Source organism: Plutella xylostella, chromosome 7 (genome assembly GCF_932276165.1).
Source record: "Plutella xylostella chromosome 7, ilPluXylo3.1, whole genome shotgun sequence".
NCBI lineage: Eukaryota > Metazoa > Arthropoda > Insecta > Lepidoptera > Plutellidae > Plutella > Plutella xylostella.
Window position 1 is genome coordinate 4,302,661 of NC_063987.1, and position 13,258 is coordinate 4,315,918.

The 13,258-nt window shown below is 37.0% G+C and overlaps 2 protein-coding genes across 2 annotated transcripts; both read left to right on the forward strand.

The window, feature by feature from the left end:
• The first annotated feature begins 114 nt into the window (after window positions 1–114).
• LOC105383391 lies at window positions 115–3,429 on the forward strand. The gene is made up of 5 exons (XM_011553432.3): window positions 115–1,095; window positions 1,289–1,437; window positions 1,862–2,095; window positions 2,351–2,589; window positions 2,943–3,429. The coding sequence occupies exons 1-5, from the start codon at window positions 495–497 to the stop codon at window positions 3,154–3,156; spliced, it is 1,437 nt and encodes a 478-aa protein (XP_011551734.3). The 5' UTR covers window positions 115–494; the 3' UTR covers window positions 3,157–3,429.
• A 721-nt stretch (window positions 3,430–4,150) lies between these two features.
• Window positions 4,151–13,204, forward strand: LOC105383414 (antichymotrypsin-2). The gene is made up of 7 exons (XM_011553459.3): window positions 4,151–4,352; window positions 4,482–5,320; window positions 5,786–5,956; window positions 11,066–11,282; window positions 11,842–12,056; window positions 12,303–12,485; window positions 12,781–13,204. The coding sequence occupies exons 1-7, from the start codon at window positions 4,331–4,333 to the stop codon at window positions 13,057–13,059; spliced, it is 1,926 nt and encodes a 641-aa protein (XP_011551761.3). The 5' UTR covers window positions 4,151–4,330; the 3' UTR covers window positions 13,060–13,204.
• Window positions 13,205–13,258: the final 54 nt, after the last annotated feature.

Here is a 13,258-nt window from a genome sequence, read left to right on the forward strand (position 1 = left end):
CTCGTTGTTTAATTGATACATTATGTTCAACCCATCGTTTCCAAAACATTTGATTGACGTCTCCTCACTAAAGAGCCTCAAAAACTTCGAAAAGTTTATGTCTATTCAACTCAATAGAAATAACTTTAACGATTCATATGCGCATCGTACCTAATTCATCATCATCAGCCCATAATCATCCACAGCTGGACATATGTATCTCACAAGGAACTCCATAACCTTCCTCATTCAGCCACATCTTTAAAAAAAACTACACTATCGTGAAACCTAGTTCACACCTACCAAATTAATTAAAATGAAATGATATGAAGGTAGCTGTAAAACTTTAGCCAAAAAATAAAATTAATCCAATCCATCCCACAGTCAGTAGCACTAACGGTCGCGCTGGTCGTGACCGAAGTTGTAGAATAATATTAACTAAATCTATCAATAATCTGGAAAATATATAAATAGTATAAAATATAGACTTTATTTTGTGTTGTGTACCTACAGTGATGGAATACAAAGAAAACTTTAATCGATCGAAAGGTAAAACTAGGATACCTCTCCCGTTAGACCCATTACCTCCTGTCCCAAAACATCTAACACTAGAACACATACAAACCATGAAGGCTGCCCGGGCACCGCTAAGAACTCTGAACCAGCCAAATCACCAGAACGCCAGTCCAGGGCCAAGCAAAGGCAAAACGCAAACTCCTGTAAGAATCGAAGCCAAAAATGTGACAGTTAGAAATAAACGGGAAAATCTTGATTGGAACTATGCAGTATTCAATGATAACGTACTAGTAGATGTAAGTCCAGTCATCAACATAAGTGATGACGAATCTAAGGAAGCGAAGAAAGTTGTTTTAAAAGCACCAGCGCGCTTGCTTGCCAATGAGGCGGCAGTTAAACCAGCGACTCCAGTTCTGAAAGGACCTCTGGAGCTGAACAGGATAAGGAACATAAAGAGGAGCCTTAAGAGGCCCCACAGCCGGGAGCTGCAAGGCCTGTCACCTATATCTAAAGAGAGAAAGAGAGTAGAAGATGAGGCTGCCAGAAAAAAACTTAATTACAAGGACCATCTACAGAACGCGTTGAAGTCACCTGATCAACGTAAGTTATTTTTCATTTTCATGGAAAATAATAGGGTAGGTTTCAAAGAAATCAAAATAGTGCTCAAATGGTGGGTTAGGAAATCCAATAAGGCATCAACATTTTGTATGTAGGCCGAAAAGACAAGAATACAAAATTAAAAAGTTGTTCCATCAAAAGTGTCTTTATGTGTACTTATTTGCTCTTATTGCAGTATCAAAGAAGTATGCAAAATATTTGGCGAGTGAGTATACGGATGACATGTTTCTGTATCTGCAATGTCGGGAGAGGAAGCCACCTCTGAAGCTGAGACTTCCCCGAGTGACACGAGCTTGTGTCATCAACTGGTTGATGAAGGTCAATGTAAGTACACTTTTAATTTTTTATTTTCAAAGGTCTTGAATTGTTAGAAGCTTTTGAACATAATTATTTATCGTAGGTTAAAAGTACAGTAGGGGGTACTGATATCTGATTCACTCAGTAGCTTTATAACTGTGAAAGGAGTAGGCTTTTATTTCTTTGACACAGACTACACAATACTGTACTATTAAATTGCGTAAACAAAACTGTACATTGCGATTTCGATGTGATAAAAAACTGAATCACATTAAGCATACATGAAATTACCTTTTTATTTACTACTACATAGGTATAACACACCTAAGGCCCAGTAACTGTACTATACACAGTACTATCCCTTGAAATACACCATTATACAATATATACAACATAAATATCATCAAACTAAAGTTACAACCAACTGTCAACAACACCATTTTCTTCGCAGGGCCCCAGCGGCGACCCAAGCGTGATGCAAGCGGCGATCTGGTACATCGACCAGGTCATCTCCAACTTCGAGATCGCTCCGGACCAGCTGCAGCTGATCGGCTCCGCGTGCTACTGGATCGCGCAGAAGCTGCACCAGCCGGGCGCTCCGGCCAGCAGGCTGGTCAAGTGCGCTAATAACGCCTTCCATAGGCACCAGCTGGTTTACTGCGAGAGGAAGATTTTGGGGTTGCTGGTTAGTTTTGTCTGCGTATCTAGTGAAGAATGAATTGAGATCTGTGAATCCACCGCATTCTATACAGGATGTAGGCGTGAGCTTGAGGAGGTCTGCTGGAAATATCGTATATTCACCTTCTCAAACATATATCAGACATAATCGAATAATGGAAGGTATCTTCTTATGCAGATTTCTCTTCTCCCCTAAAACATCCACTCAATTCAATCCAGCAGCAGCAGTCTCACAAACATTCACCCACCAATCCCTTTCCAGCGTTTCCCGCCGCAGCCAATCATCTCTCAAGACTTCATCACGTACTTATCCTGGGTCTGCGAGCCGGAGCACCCCGGCGAGATCGAGCTGGCGGCCACGTTCCTCGTCATGTCCAGTCTGCTCCTCAACAACTACAACTGTTGCGAGTGCCCCTCAGCCATGGCGGCCGCTGCCGTGTGGAACGCCGTGCTGTGCTTGAAGAAGAAGGAACTTATTGCGAGACTGGAGACTTGTCATGTGTGAGTTATTGAGATTTATTTATTTGTTGTAAAGTGCTTAAGTAGTATATTTTTGTTAGTGTATGTTGTGTGTTGTAAAAGTGAAAATAATAAATGTTTTATCTTTCTATATCAATCCACAATCCACATACCAATGTGTAAGAAATACCATAATAATAAGTTACGTTATATTTATGTATAAAGTCAGCTGTAATGAGTATTGTATGTGAGTGTCTCTAGTGCTGTTGCTTCTCTGACACAGGTTATCTTCAATGTTAAACTATACGCTAGGACACAGGACAGAGTATAATTTATCTTTAGCAAATTGACCACTTATTCCAATCGTGATCCTCACATAACTTGTGTTTTCACAGATTCCTTCGAGCCAGAGCCAAAAGTAGTTTCAAGAAGCTGTGTTCGGCGCAACGAGTTTCTGTCCGGACCGTGTCTCATCCCAGGTTCGAATACAAGGTCCCCTACGAGCAGTATTCCGTAGCACCTACTTACCTGGCCCAGAGGATCATTGCTGTCGCTCGCACACTTACTATTATGGACACTGTTAATACTGTGCCTGAGTTCAATCTGTAGATATTATTATGTCGGTTCAGGTATTTTGGACCTATTGTATAAGTTAGTCATTATATTTCTAGCAAAGAGATTTTATATGCTTGTGTACAGTGCTTTCTAATACATGTTCAACATTTTGATTTGTTAATGAAAAAGTGTCTAAAGTTCTTCTCATGGAAACTTGTTTGTGAAATAAATCTATTGTATGAAACTTAGTAGGCTTCTGATAAAATTATTAGTGCTTAATGTAGATAGGTTGTAGGTAAAGTAGGCATTAAAATGTTAACAATCTCACACTCATTTTTTATTTTCCCAAGTGTCTCTTTCTACCCAATAGTAGTCATCATATTTACCACAGTAAGTAATCATCATTGTGCATGAGTGAATTGCAGAACATATGACATTGGGCGATGCCCCATTGATGCGCTGCGTGCGTCGTCACAACGTCATCGCTGCTGTATATCAAATAGCTGAAAACGGTAAGAGATTCTTGAATGATCTGTGTGTGGGTCCAAAAAAAGAGGAGGTCCGGACTGACCCCATGAAATATAAACTCTGGAACCAATAAATAATAATGATTTGATTTGAATAAATGTTCCCTCGATGTTATTCCTCTGGAAACGAATGACTGAAACAAGTACACTGCATAATAATATTATAATGAACATACTCTCTACTCCTCTAGCATAAAATAAATGGCATTTAAATAAATAAGTATCTATTTACTCATTGGCGGTAATCTTCCTGCGAACTTAATAATAATATCTCCGAATTTCTTCTTAGATATTCTTATATAGATAATTAATATAGGTATTTATTATTTATACAAAACATTTGCAGAAAACATATTAAAACCGGCTGCGGTAGTGGGAAAAACCAATTCTTAAAACCGGACAGCTAGGTACTTAGTATTTGTGCATATGATCCACTGCGTTTCATTTGATAATGTATTATATTCCTTGACATTTAATTCTATTTTTCCTTGTCCGCCAGAAGCGATAATATTTATAAGGAAATTTAATTCCTTTTCTGGTCTTCACTCGTACTTGTTGTCAGCTAGCCACCAGAGTGTTTTGTGTTAAAAAAGTGTGTGATTTAAAGGAATAAGTGTGATATTAGTGTGTTGATACCAAATGAGAAAGTCTAGTGATATTAAAGTTTACGATTTCAAGTTACTAACCCTTAAAATCAAGAGATGAAGTATCAAATTCTATGTCGTAAGTCATGACCTTTGTATAAGCGAGATTAAAATAGCTGACATTAACTTACTTATAGATGCTTATAGTTATTGTTTTTATACATTATGATCATAATATTATGTTTTATATTATGTGTGTTGTTTTCAGTGTGCGTTTTGGCATTGTGGAACATTGAGCTTGTGAAATGCTACTCGCCGTTGGCATCATTTGTACCGCCATTTATAAAAAACAGATTTGCATCAAATAATCCACCAGTACCGAATGCAGAAAAAGACTTTCAGGACAACTACAACAAATTGTTCAATCAAAACAACGCTCAAGCGCAGAACTCACAGCAAGCATTAGCGGTAGTTCCTGCTAATGATGTGACGGTTAGATCGCAAGTCGATAATAATGTATACTTCCAAAAGAAACCAACTCAAAACCCTCAGCCAAACTATGAACCAGCAAGCAATCAACGACCTATTAGTACTCCAACTAATAATGACCAAAACATTCGACAGCCGAATAACGAACCAACAGTACTTGGCTTAAACAATGGTCAGAACTTTCCAAATGGTTTCCCGAATTATGGCCTCACGAGCAATAATCAACATATAAATGGCCAATACGACAACAACGGCCAACCAAACTATGGCCAGTCGAACTCTCAGACAAATAACGGACAGAAATTCGTTCCGACTAAAACACAAACTGCAAATAGTCAACTAACCAATGGCGAATACTACACTGGACCATCAAGTTATGACCCACCGATTAATGGCCCATCAGTAGGAGTGGCACAAAATGGAAAACCGTATTCTGATGAAAGAGTGACCTTCCAAGAGGGTGTAGACACTCAGCAGAGGGTGGGGTTCGTGTCCAGCCCTGGGGCCCCGCCTCAGTCCCAATACGCTGGTCTGCCGCCCGCCGCGCTGCCACCAGCACTACAAGAATACAGCAAAATGTCACTTACGATGACGAACTTCGGCCTCAATCTTTTGAAGGTAAGCCTGAACTTATGTTAAGGAAAAAAAGTTTAATAAACAGTCCATAATAATGTATCTAATAGCACGCTTTGGATAGAAAATAATATTTAAATTCAGTTTTAAAACATTACTTTGCACAATATCTATATACTCGTAATTCTTCTACTCTTACCAAGTGGTTTCTTGGGTTTCTATTTATTTTTTAACACTCCCAAAAATTACAGATTAGTAGTCAAATGTGTGTGAATCTGCTTGTTGGCTTCCTCCACATAGGACAGGAAAAAAAATGACACAGTAACTTCCTCCAATCATTATGCAACATACTCGTAACCAACCCGCACTAGGCCAGCGTGGTGGACTAGACCTAAATCCCTTCTTTCATTGGTAGGAGACCTGTGCCCCAGCAGTGGGGACCTGCTGGCTCGTGATGATGATACTCGTTACACTAACCCTACCTCAAATGACATCACCGACATTTTCCAGAATCTAGCTCACCCAGGCAACGTGGTGGTCTCTCCCTACTCGATAGCGGTCTGCCTGGCGCTGCTGCAGCAGGGTGCTCGAGGGGACGCCGAGTACCAGATCTCCAGGGTCATAGGCATGCGGGCCGACGAGGCGGCCTACTCGTACAAACGACTTACTGATACTGTCAAGGTATGGTACCTTTTGTTTATCGTTGTTAAAGTTGTGATAAGAATTTAGAAAGAAATAAAAAAAAACTTTAAAAGTAGTTAAAAAAATAGCGTGAGTTTTGTATTGCTTACCGATGCCGAAATTTGATTGAATTTTAAGGTGCTACATAAAAAAAAATATGAAGCATAACCTTTGCGAACTCACCCAAAGAAATGTAGGAAATGAGGATAAATAAAATTATATAACGTAACGCGTCCCTATTCCGAGGTAAATCACAACATTTGAAAGTAAGTAAGAAAAATAAGCATTTGTAACCATCAATATTGATGTGAAACATTGTCGAAGTAAGAGTATACGTTAAATTTTATATTTCTTAACACAGATTCATTGATAACACATTTATTATACTTAAAAAAATATAATTTATTACACATGTCGATTTGCCCTAATACCGAGGTAGGATTATGGTTTCTTCCTTATACCGAGGTAGCCTGTTCCATATTCCGAGTTAGTCCTGTCAGTGGCTCCATGAGTGTGGCCATGAACGTAAGGAAATTACAATCGAAAATATCGATATACTTTTTTAACCTTAAAGTACTCTAAATAAATTTAATTATTCTAAATAGTAGTTGAAAGTAATGAAAAGAATTAAATACTCTCCATTTATATTGGTTTTCGTGATAATTTCTATTATTTATGTAACATTTTCATAATTCATTATTGCAACTGGTAACATTGGGTAGAAAAAATATTCATAATGCTTCTATGTTGTTCTATGGACTTTTCCAAGCGATTAAAAAAAAATAGAGTAGAGATGGGGTAAATTGATGAAATAGTGACAGTAATCGAATATAATCGGTTATTGAACTCGAATGATTTAATTTTTTTTTACTATAAGTAGTTTTTATCTAAGTAAGGTCTAAATTTTTTCCACGATATTTTATGTGCTTACTTAAATGTTTAAAAGTTGATGATACGTAATAAAAGTAGATGTGTAAGGGATGAGGAAAAGTATCGAATACTTACAAAAGCACAAATACCTTATCAGTACTAATTTCCGATGAGTTATGTATTTACCATAAACGAATATAATTATAATAAAAGTACCTATCTACCCAGGAATCGATCCAGCATCGATTATTTTTTCATTCAAGCATAGGTCGGAAGCAAGGAACATTGCACTAGGTACACACGGCAACGTCAAATGATTGGCAGGGCACACTAACGTAGTGTATGTGTGCACACTAACGTTGTCTATGTGTGCATAAACGCAGAAATCGGTTTACACACCAGTAACAAACCACACACACACACACACAACAGCACAAACGAGTTTGCGCGTAGGCAAACGCCCGTATACCAGCTGTGACATAAAAATATCAACCGGTAGTGTTAGTGAAATAGTTATAAAATTGATGTGAAGCAAAATTTCACTACCTGTGTCTATACACTTCGTAGCTCATTGGTAGAATGTTAGACTAATGAAACATAGGTCGTGAGTTCGAGTCCACGGATGGTTATTTTTATTTAACTTAATTCAAATTTTGCGTTCATTTAAACGCTGTTGAGTATAAAATTAATATATTTGAAACTGACAAATAACTACAAGCTGCATAGCTGTCGACTATTTCTCTTCGCCAAAAATATATGATTCGTTCTTCATTTGAGAATTAAAACCATTCTACCCTCATACAATATGAATAAACGAAATTTGTTTTTAGTTTTAGTGACAATTCACCTCTGCGTCTGCAAAGTGATTCACTTTGTGATTTGTCAATTTAATTAATTACTCTTCGCAGTCACTATGGAAAGTCACTTAACCATGTTCAAAAAGGCGGAGATAATCGTATTTATATGAACAAAACATTACAATTAGTGAAATCGCAAGACGTTTAACGGTAAGTAACATAGAATTGCAAATATTTTATTTGACTGTTAGAATATTTGTATTTGTATAAGCTAAGTATTTGTTTTTTTTGTTTGCAGAGGAGAACTGTTCAATTATGGGTTCACCGATACGCAGATTCGGGACATGTAGACAGTAGTCGTCTATACGGATGCATCAACACGCCATCGAGAAATCGTAGCTGCACATAGCGCTGATCCGTTCTGCAGCACCCGTTCTACGGCCACAACACATAATCTATCCCTACAAACCGTACGGGTTCACTTGCGTGCTGCTGGGTTGCGGTGTCGGAGGCCGACGAAGAAAATTGCTCTAACCGATCAGCATCGTCGAAACAGAGTGCGTTTTGCGACTGACTATTTTAAACTTTGATTGGTGCAACAATGTGGTGATATTTAGTGATGAAAAGTCCTTTAAGTCAGACAAGGATGGACGTAAGATATTATGCCGAAAAAGTGGTGAAAATTATAGTTATTGGGGTTAGCTCAGTAATTTTTATTTTTTCCATTTGTATAAGATTTTAGTTATTTTGTTAAATACTTATTATTATTTACAACTATGGGTAAGCCAATGTGTTAATGATGTTATTGTTACTGAGGTTGGAATAAGTTATCTTATTTATAGCTAATTAACATGTTGATTCATATAACTAATGACTTGCCTATTTACTTTAGTAAAACAGCCAGTCCATCCTTTTCTGATGTTTATTATGATTTAAAACTGGTAATTGAAAATTTTCCTTATTAATATAAACTAAAACTATGTTTTAAAACGGAAAACAACAAAAAAGTAACATCCTTAATGTTATGTTACGGCAAGAATAAATTTGGTAATTTTAACACTTAATAACTTGTTTCATTTACTTTCTGTGTTGCTTTTATTCGTATATACTACAATAATATTATTAACCATATTAAAAATAAATTAAATCTATAAAAAAAAAACAAAAAAGGAATATTGTAAGTTCAGTTGGATTTGAACCACCATACCGATTATTGTAAGTCTTGTATCATACCAACTGAGCCATTCAATCTATTACAATGCCTCGCAAAATTTTGCTTCATATCATAAAAACAATGAATCATTGTCACTGGCACAACTACATGCTTACAATATCCGTGTGTGGGTCGCCCAGAACTAATAATTACGTCGACGTCGCTGACACACACATACACTACCTACGTTAGTGTGCCCTGCCAACCATTTAACGTTGCCGTGTGTACATCTCTATGGCGCATGCGCGCTGGACTGGAGGCGCGTGGCGCCATGTTCAATTTTCCGCCGAAAAGTTTGCCGCTATTCTTTGAAAGTATTTTTGTTAAGTCTTTACATTACAAAACAAACATCTTTTATTAAATTATTGTTATTATGTTTGTATTTGCAATATGCAATTGGAAAATCGATAAGGTAAGCTTGTGTGCGAATTATTTTAGGAAATTACCTACGTAAAATGGAAATATTTTTATGTTTTTATCAGTAATTTGGCATCAGTTTAGTTACTAACCTAGGTTTTTGTTCTAGCGTTTTCGTTTCTAAACTGACTAAGTTTTGTGAAAATGGGTACCTACTTATAAGGATAAGCTTAATTCTGTCAACTATCCATACAATTTACCTACTTACTTTATTTTTCAGTGACAACAACAAGAAAATGAAAAAATCAACCAGACCCCTAAACCAAACATGAAATGCAGTATACAGGACATTTATTTATCTGGGAATTCTGGGATAAAAATATTACAACGGCCATCAGACCACGAAGTAGAAGGATAATGGAAATAAAATTAGGCAATTGTGTATATATATAAGTGTTATAAAAACTCAACCGTCGTGTGTGTTATTTTATTCACCCAAATAAAGTTTTACGTCTACAAATTTCTTTCTTCTTTTAAAAAGAGTAATAAGTAGTATCTAGTAGTAGTTTCGTAAAGTCAGGCATATCTATCCAGACCCCTTTTAAATTAAGGAAGAAAGTCGCTAATTCATCTTGACTTTATGGTTTGATGACGGCATCGGATGACACTGCGAAGGTGTGATGTAGAGTCATATTCCGATTTCCGAGGTACTTACCTACCTATGTAAAATGTCATACTCCATATTAGGGGTTCAGCAAGTATTTTAATAATCCATATTTCGAGTTATCAAATTATTGATTTAGAAACAATATAGATATGTTACTCAAATCATGCATAAAATATTGGTAAAAATATGTATCACTTACGTTAATAGCGATAAAATAACACTGTTTTTTATCATTTCAAATATACATACTAAGTCAAGGTTTTCTAGGTAACCATGATTTTTGCGTCAACAATTATCGTGTCATATTAAGATTCCTAGAGGATATTTTGTACCGCCGAATTAGGTTATAAGCTTGTCACGTTCATCATTATTATTATGTAATCAAGCATATACTTCAAATGTTATTATTTGTAAAGTTATAAGCTAACAATCATGACATAGTATTTTTCCTTATACCGAGGGTACCTCGGAGTTAGGAACAACGTATAAAAATCAGGCCCTTATACCGAGGTATTTTGTTTTTGAGTTTAAAGGGGTTAAATTAGTTTAAAAAGAGTTAAAATTTAAATTTAATGTAAGTATAAGAATATAATAAACTAAATATAAACTATTTACAAAGTTGAACGTCGTATAAATATTAAAAAACACAATTATTAAATATGGCTGGCCTTACGTAAGCCGGGTCGCGTTTGTATGAAAAACATGGCGGCGTCGCCCTCACGGCACATTACATGAGTTTTTAGTAATTTTAGGCAATTTTAAACATATTTACTACATCAAGTAGTTTCAGTTAATTCAGTAATGTAAGTAAGTAAGTAGTTTCAGTTAATGAACGATTAAATGTAATTTTAGAGTATCCAAACCTATTAAAATGAGTAATAATGATGAAAATAAATATAACTCGAAATAAGGACGCCATTTTGAATACCGCGAAATATGGACTCTCTACCTTAATGATAATTTAGTTCGTTTACAATTTCCTGCCACAATATGGACCAATTTGATCATACTGTACTTACTGTTGGTATTTTTAAAATTATTTTACACTCATGCCACTGTAACTCTTTCAAATACTTTCAAAGCTCTTTTGTTTACAATTTCTTTCAGTGACCCGACTAGTAGTTTATTACTACTCCTAACTAGGTACCTATTAAAAAGTTACCATTACAGATTTTTCTAATAAAAGTCTCGTGTTTCCTTTCCAGAACCGCTCTTCGAAGAACATCTTTCAGGTCGCCACCAGCATCTTCACTGCTATGAATGCGTTCCAATTAAATCAGAACTTCAGTAATGTAGCGAAGCAAAACTTCGACTCCGAAGTAAACCCGATCAACTTCGAGCGACCTGCTTATGCAGTCAGTAGAATCAACTCTTGGGTAGCTGTGAAAACAAAGAACTTTATCAAGCAACTATTGTCAACAGGTAAGGAATTTACGCCTGATTAAAGTCTACTTTTTGGTATCGTACGAATTGTCATAAATGTACGGGGAAACTGCATCGAATGTCGATGAAGTGGCTGCACTTGTGTGAATTTCTATACAAAGAATACTGAATGCGATGCGTCCGTTGCATACAAAAGGTGGACTCTTACCTTAAATTTCCACTTCCGAGCGGAGCGGCTCCGGCGACACCGACGCAGCGACAATAAAATTTGTATAACTGCAGCGACACTGATTTGTTACTGTGACAAACAAAACAAAAATTAACCAGAACAAAAAATACTGTCGCCGCCGTCGTAGCCGCTCCACTTGGAAGTGTACTTTAAGGTTTTGAGGATGCCAAGTCAGCAGTCTTATTGATCTTGTAAATAGGAGCTGGACTATTTGTCATGGTGTTGATTAGCCAGTCAGCTTAAGGAACCCTCGGTCCACAGTGCAGTGAATATGTATTAAAGATTGCTATAAACATAACCTAAGTTCTATGATCAATAACCTCTCTGGTTCTGATACTCGGTAATCATCATCATTCTTCGTGTTTTCAGACAGTATATCCGCTGCCACGCAACTGGTGTTGGCTAATGCGGTATACTTCAAGGGGACGTGGCAGACGCGCTTCAGCTCAGAAATGACCCAGCCCATGGAATTCTATTTGGAAAATGGTCAGAGGAAAATGGTGCCGTTCATGAGACAGATAACGAACTTCCAGGCTGGTTTGGATAAATATATTGGGGCACAAGTTGTTGTTATGCCGTTTGAGGTGAATATTTTATTGTAAATAATACAGGGTGGCATTTTATCAGTTACCTTCCCGATGTTGGAAAATTTATCTTGGAACTGTGAAAATCGCATAAAAAAAGCTTTTATGTTCCATCCATGAAATTCCATCATGTACATAAGTTAGGTTAGTAACAATGACTGCCTAACTGTAAAATGAGCTAATTATATTGCAACTATACTTAAATTAATTTCTATTGAACTAATGTCATTCATTTTAATTTTTCAGGGAGCTCAGTATTCGCTGATGTTAATTCTACCGGAAGGAGGGTCTTCTTTGGACACAGTTTTATCCAAAATTGACGAAGTTAGACTGCTGGAGTACTCTAAACTCGAATCCAGAGAAGTAAGGATGTTCCTGCCCAGGTTCACAATACGAACAGACACACAGCTTCGGAATGTCTTACAAAAGGTAAGGAACGATGAAATGAGTAATCTACTTTGGCATTAAAATTTCGTGTGAGGGTACATTACCTAGGATCAAGGTAATTAGAAGAAAAGGCTTTATTGTAGGTATGTATGTAATAATCTGCATTATAACAAAACTATTATGACCTAGGAAAAAATGTTGCGTTGCGACGCTCCTTAGGAGAAGTGCAGGAGAGGTCTATCTCACACTCATCACATCAGCAGTAGCTTATGATAATACAGTTATGAAAATCGTTTCACAGGTCCCATCAATAACAATGATTGCAATTCCTTTCCAGATGGGCCTGACAAGGATATTCGAAGCAAGGTCGGACCTATCCGGGATAGAGGCAACTGGCACGCAAACCCCGAAAGTATCTACAGCCGTCCATACTGCAGTATTGAGTATAGACGAGCAAGGAGGCACAGCTGCCGCAGCCACGGGTTTTGCTGCTGTGGCCTTGTCGGGTGATGATGACACGATATACTTCAAGGCTGACCGACCGTTCCTGGCTATTCTATGGGATAGCCAACAAGCCGTCCCGCTGTTTCTGACAAAGATTAAAGATCCATCGTAAAGCATCCAGCAGGTTGAGCTTCACATCAGATACCTATTGGAGACAAGGACAATATAAATTTGACTAAGGTTAATGTTTAAGTGTTGAATTGATAGTAATTCTTAGAAGTGATATTAAAATACTCAACATGGTCCAGAAAATGAAATTTTGTTTTCTTAGATGACTGAAGTATCCAATATTTTTTAGCAGTGGTACTCAA

What these genes read in the sequence shown, in the direction of transcription:
- LOC105383391 (XM_011553432.3), top strand. Translation starts at nt 495, where the DNA reads ATGGAATACAAAGAAAACTTTAATCGATCGAAAGGTAAAACTAGGATA. An exon ending in GTTGAAGTCACCTGATCAAC is followed by an intron (nt 1,096 to 1,288) that starts GTAAGTTATTTT and finishes CTCTTATTGCAG; the next exon opens with TATCAAAGAAGTATGCAAAA. An exon ending in GGAAGATTTTGGGGTTGCTG is followed by an intron (nt 2,096 to 2,350) that starts GTTAGTTTTGTC and finishes ATCCCTTTCCAG; the next exon opens with CGTTTCCCGCCGCAGCCAAT.
- LOC105383414 (XM_011553459.3), top strand. Translation starts at nt 4,331, where the DNA reads ATGAAGTATCAAATTCTATGTC. An exon ending in TCGGCCTCAATCTTTTGAAG is followed by an intron (nt 5,321 to 5,785) that starts GTAAGCCTGAAC and finishes GACATTTTCCAG; the next exon opens with AATCTAGCTCACCCAGGCAA. An exon ending in TTCGGAATGTCTTACAAAAG is followed by an intron (nt 12,486 to 12,780) that starts GTAAGGAACGAT and finishes ATTCCTTTCCAG; the next exon opens with ATGGGCCTGACAAGGATATT.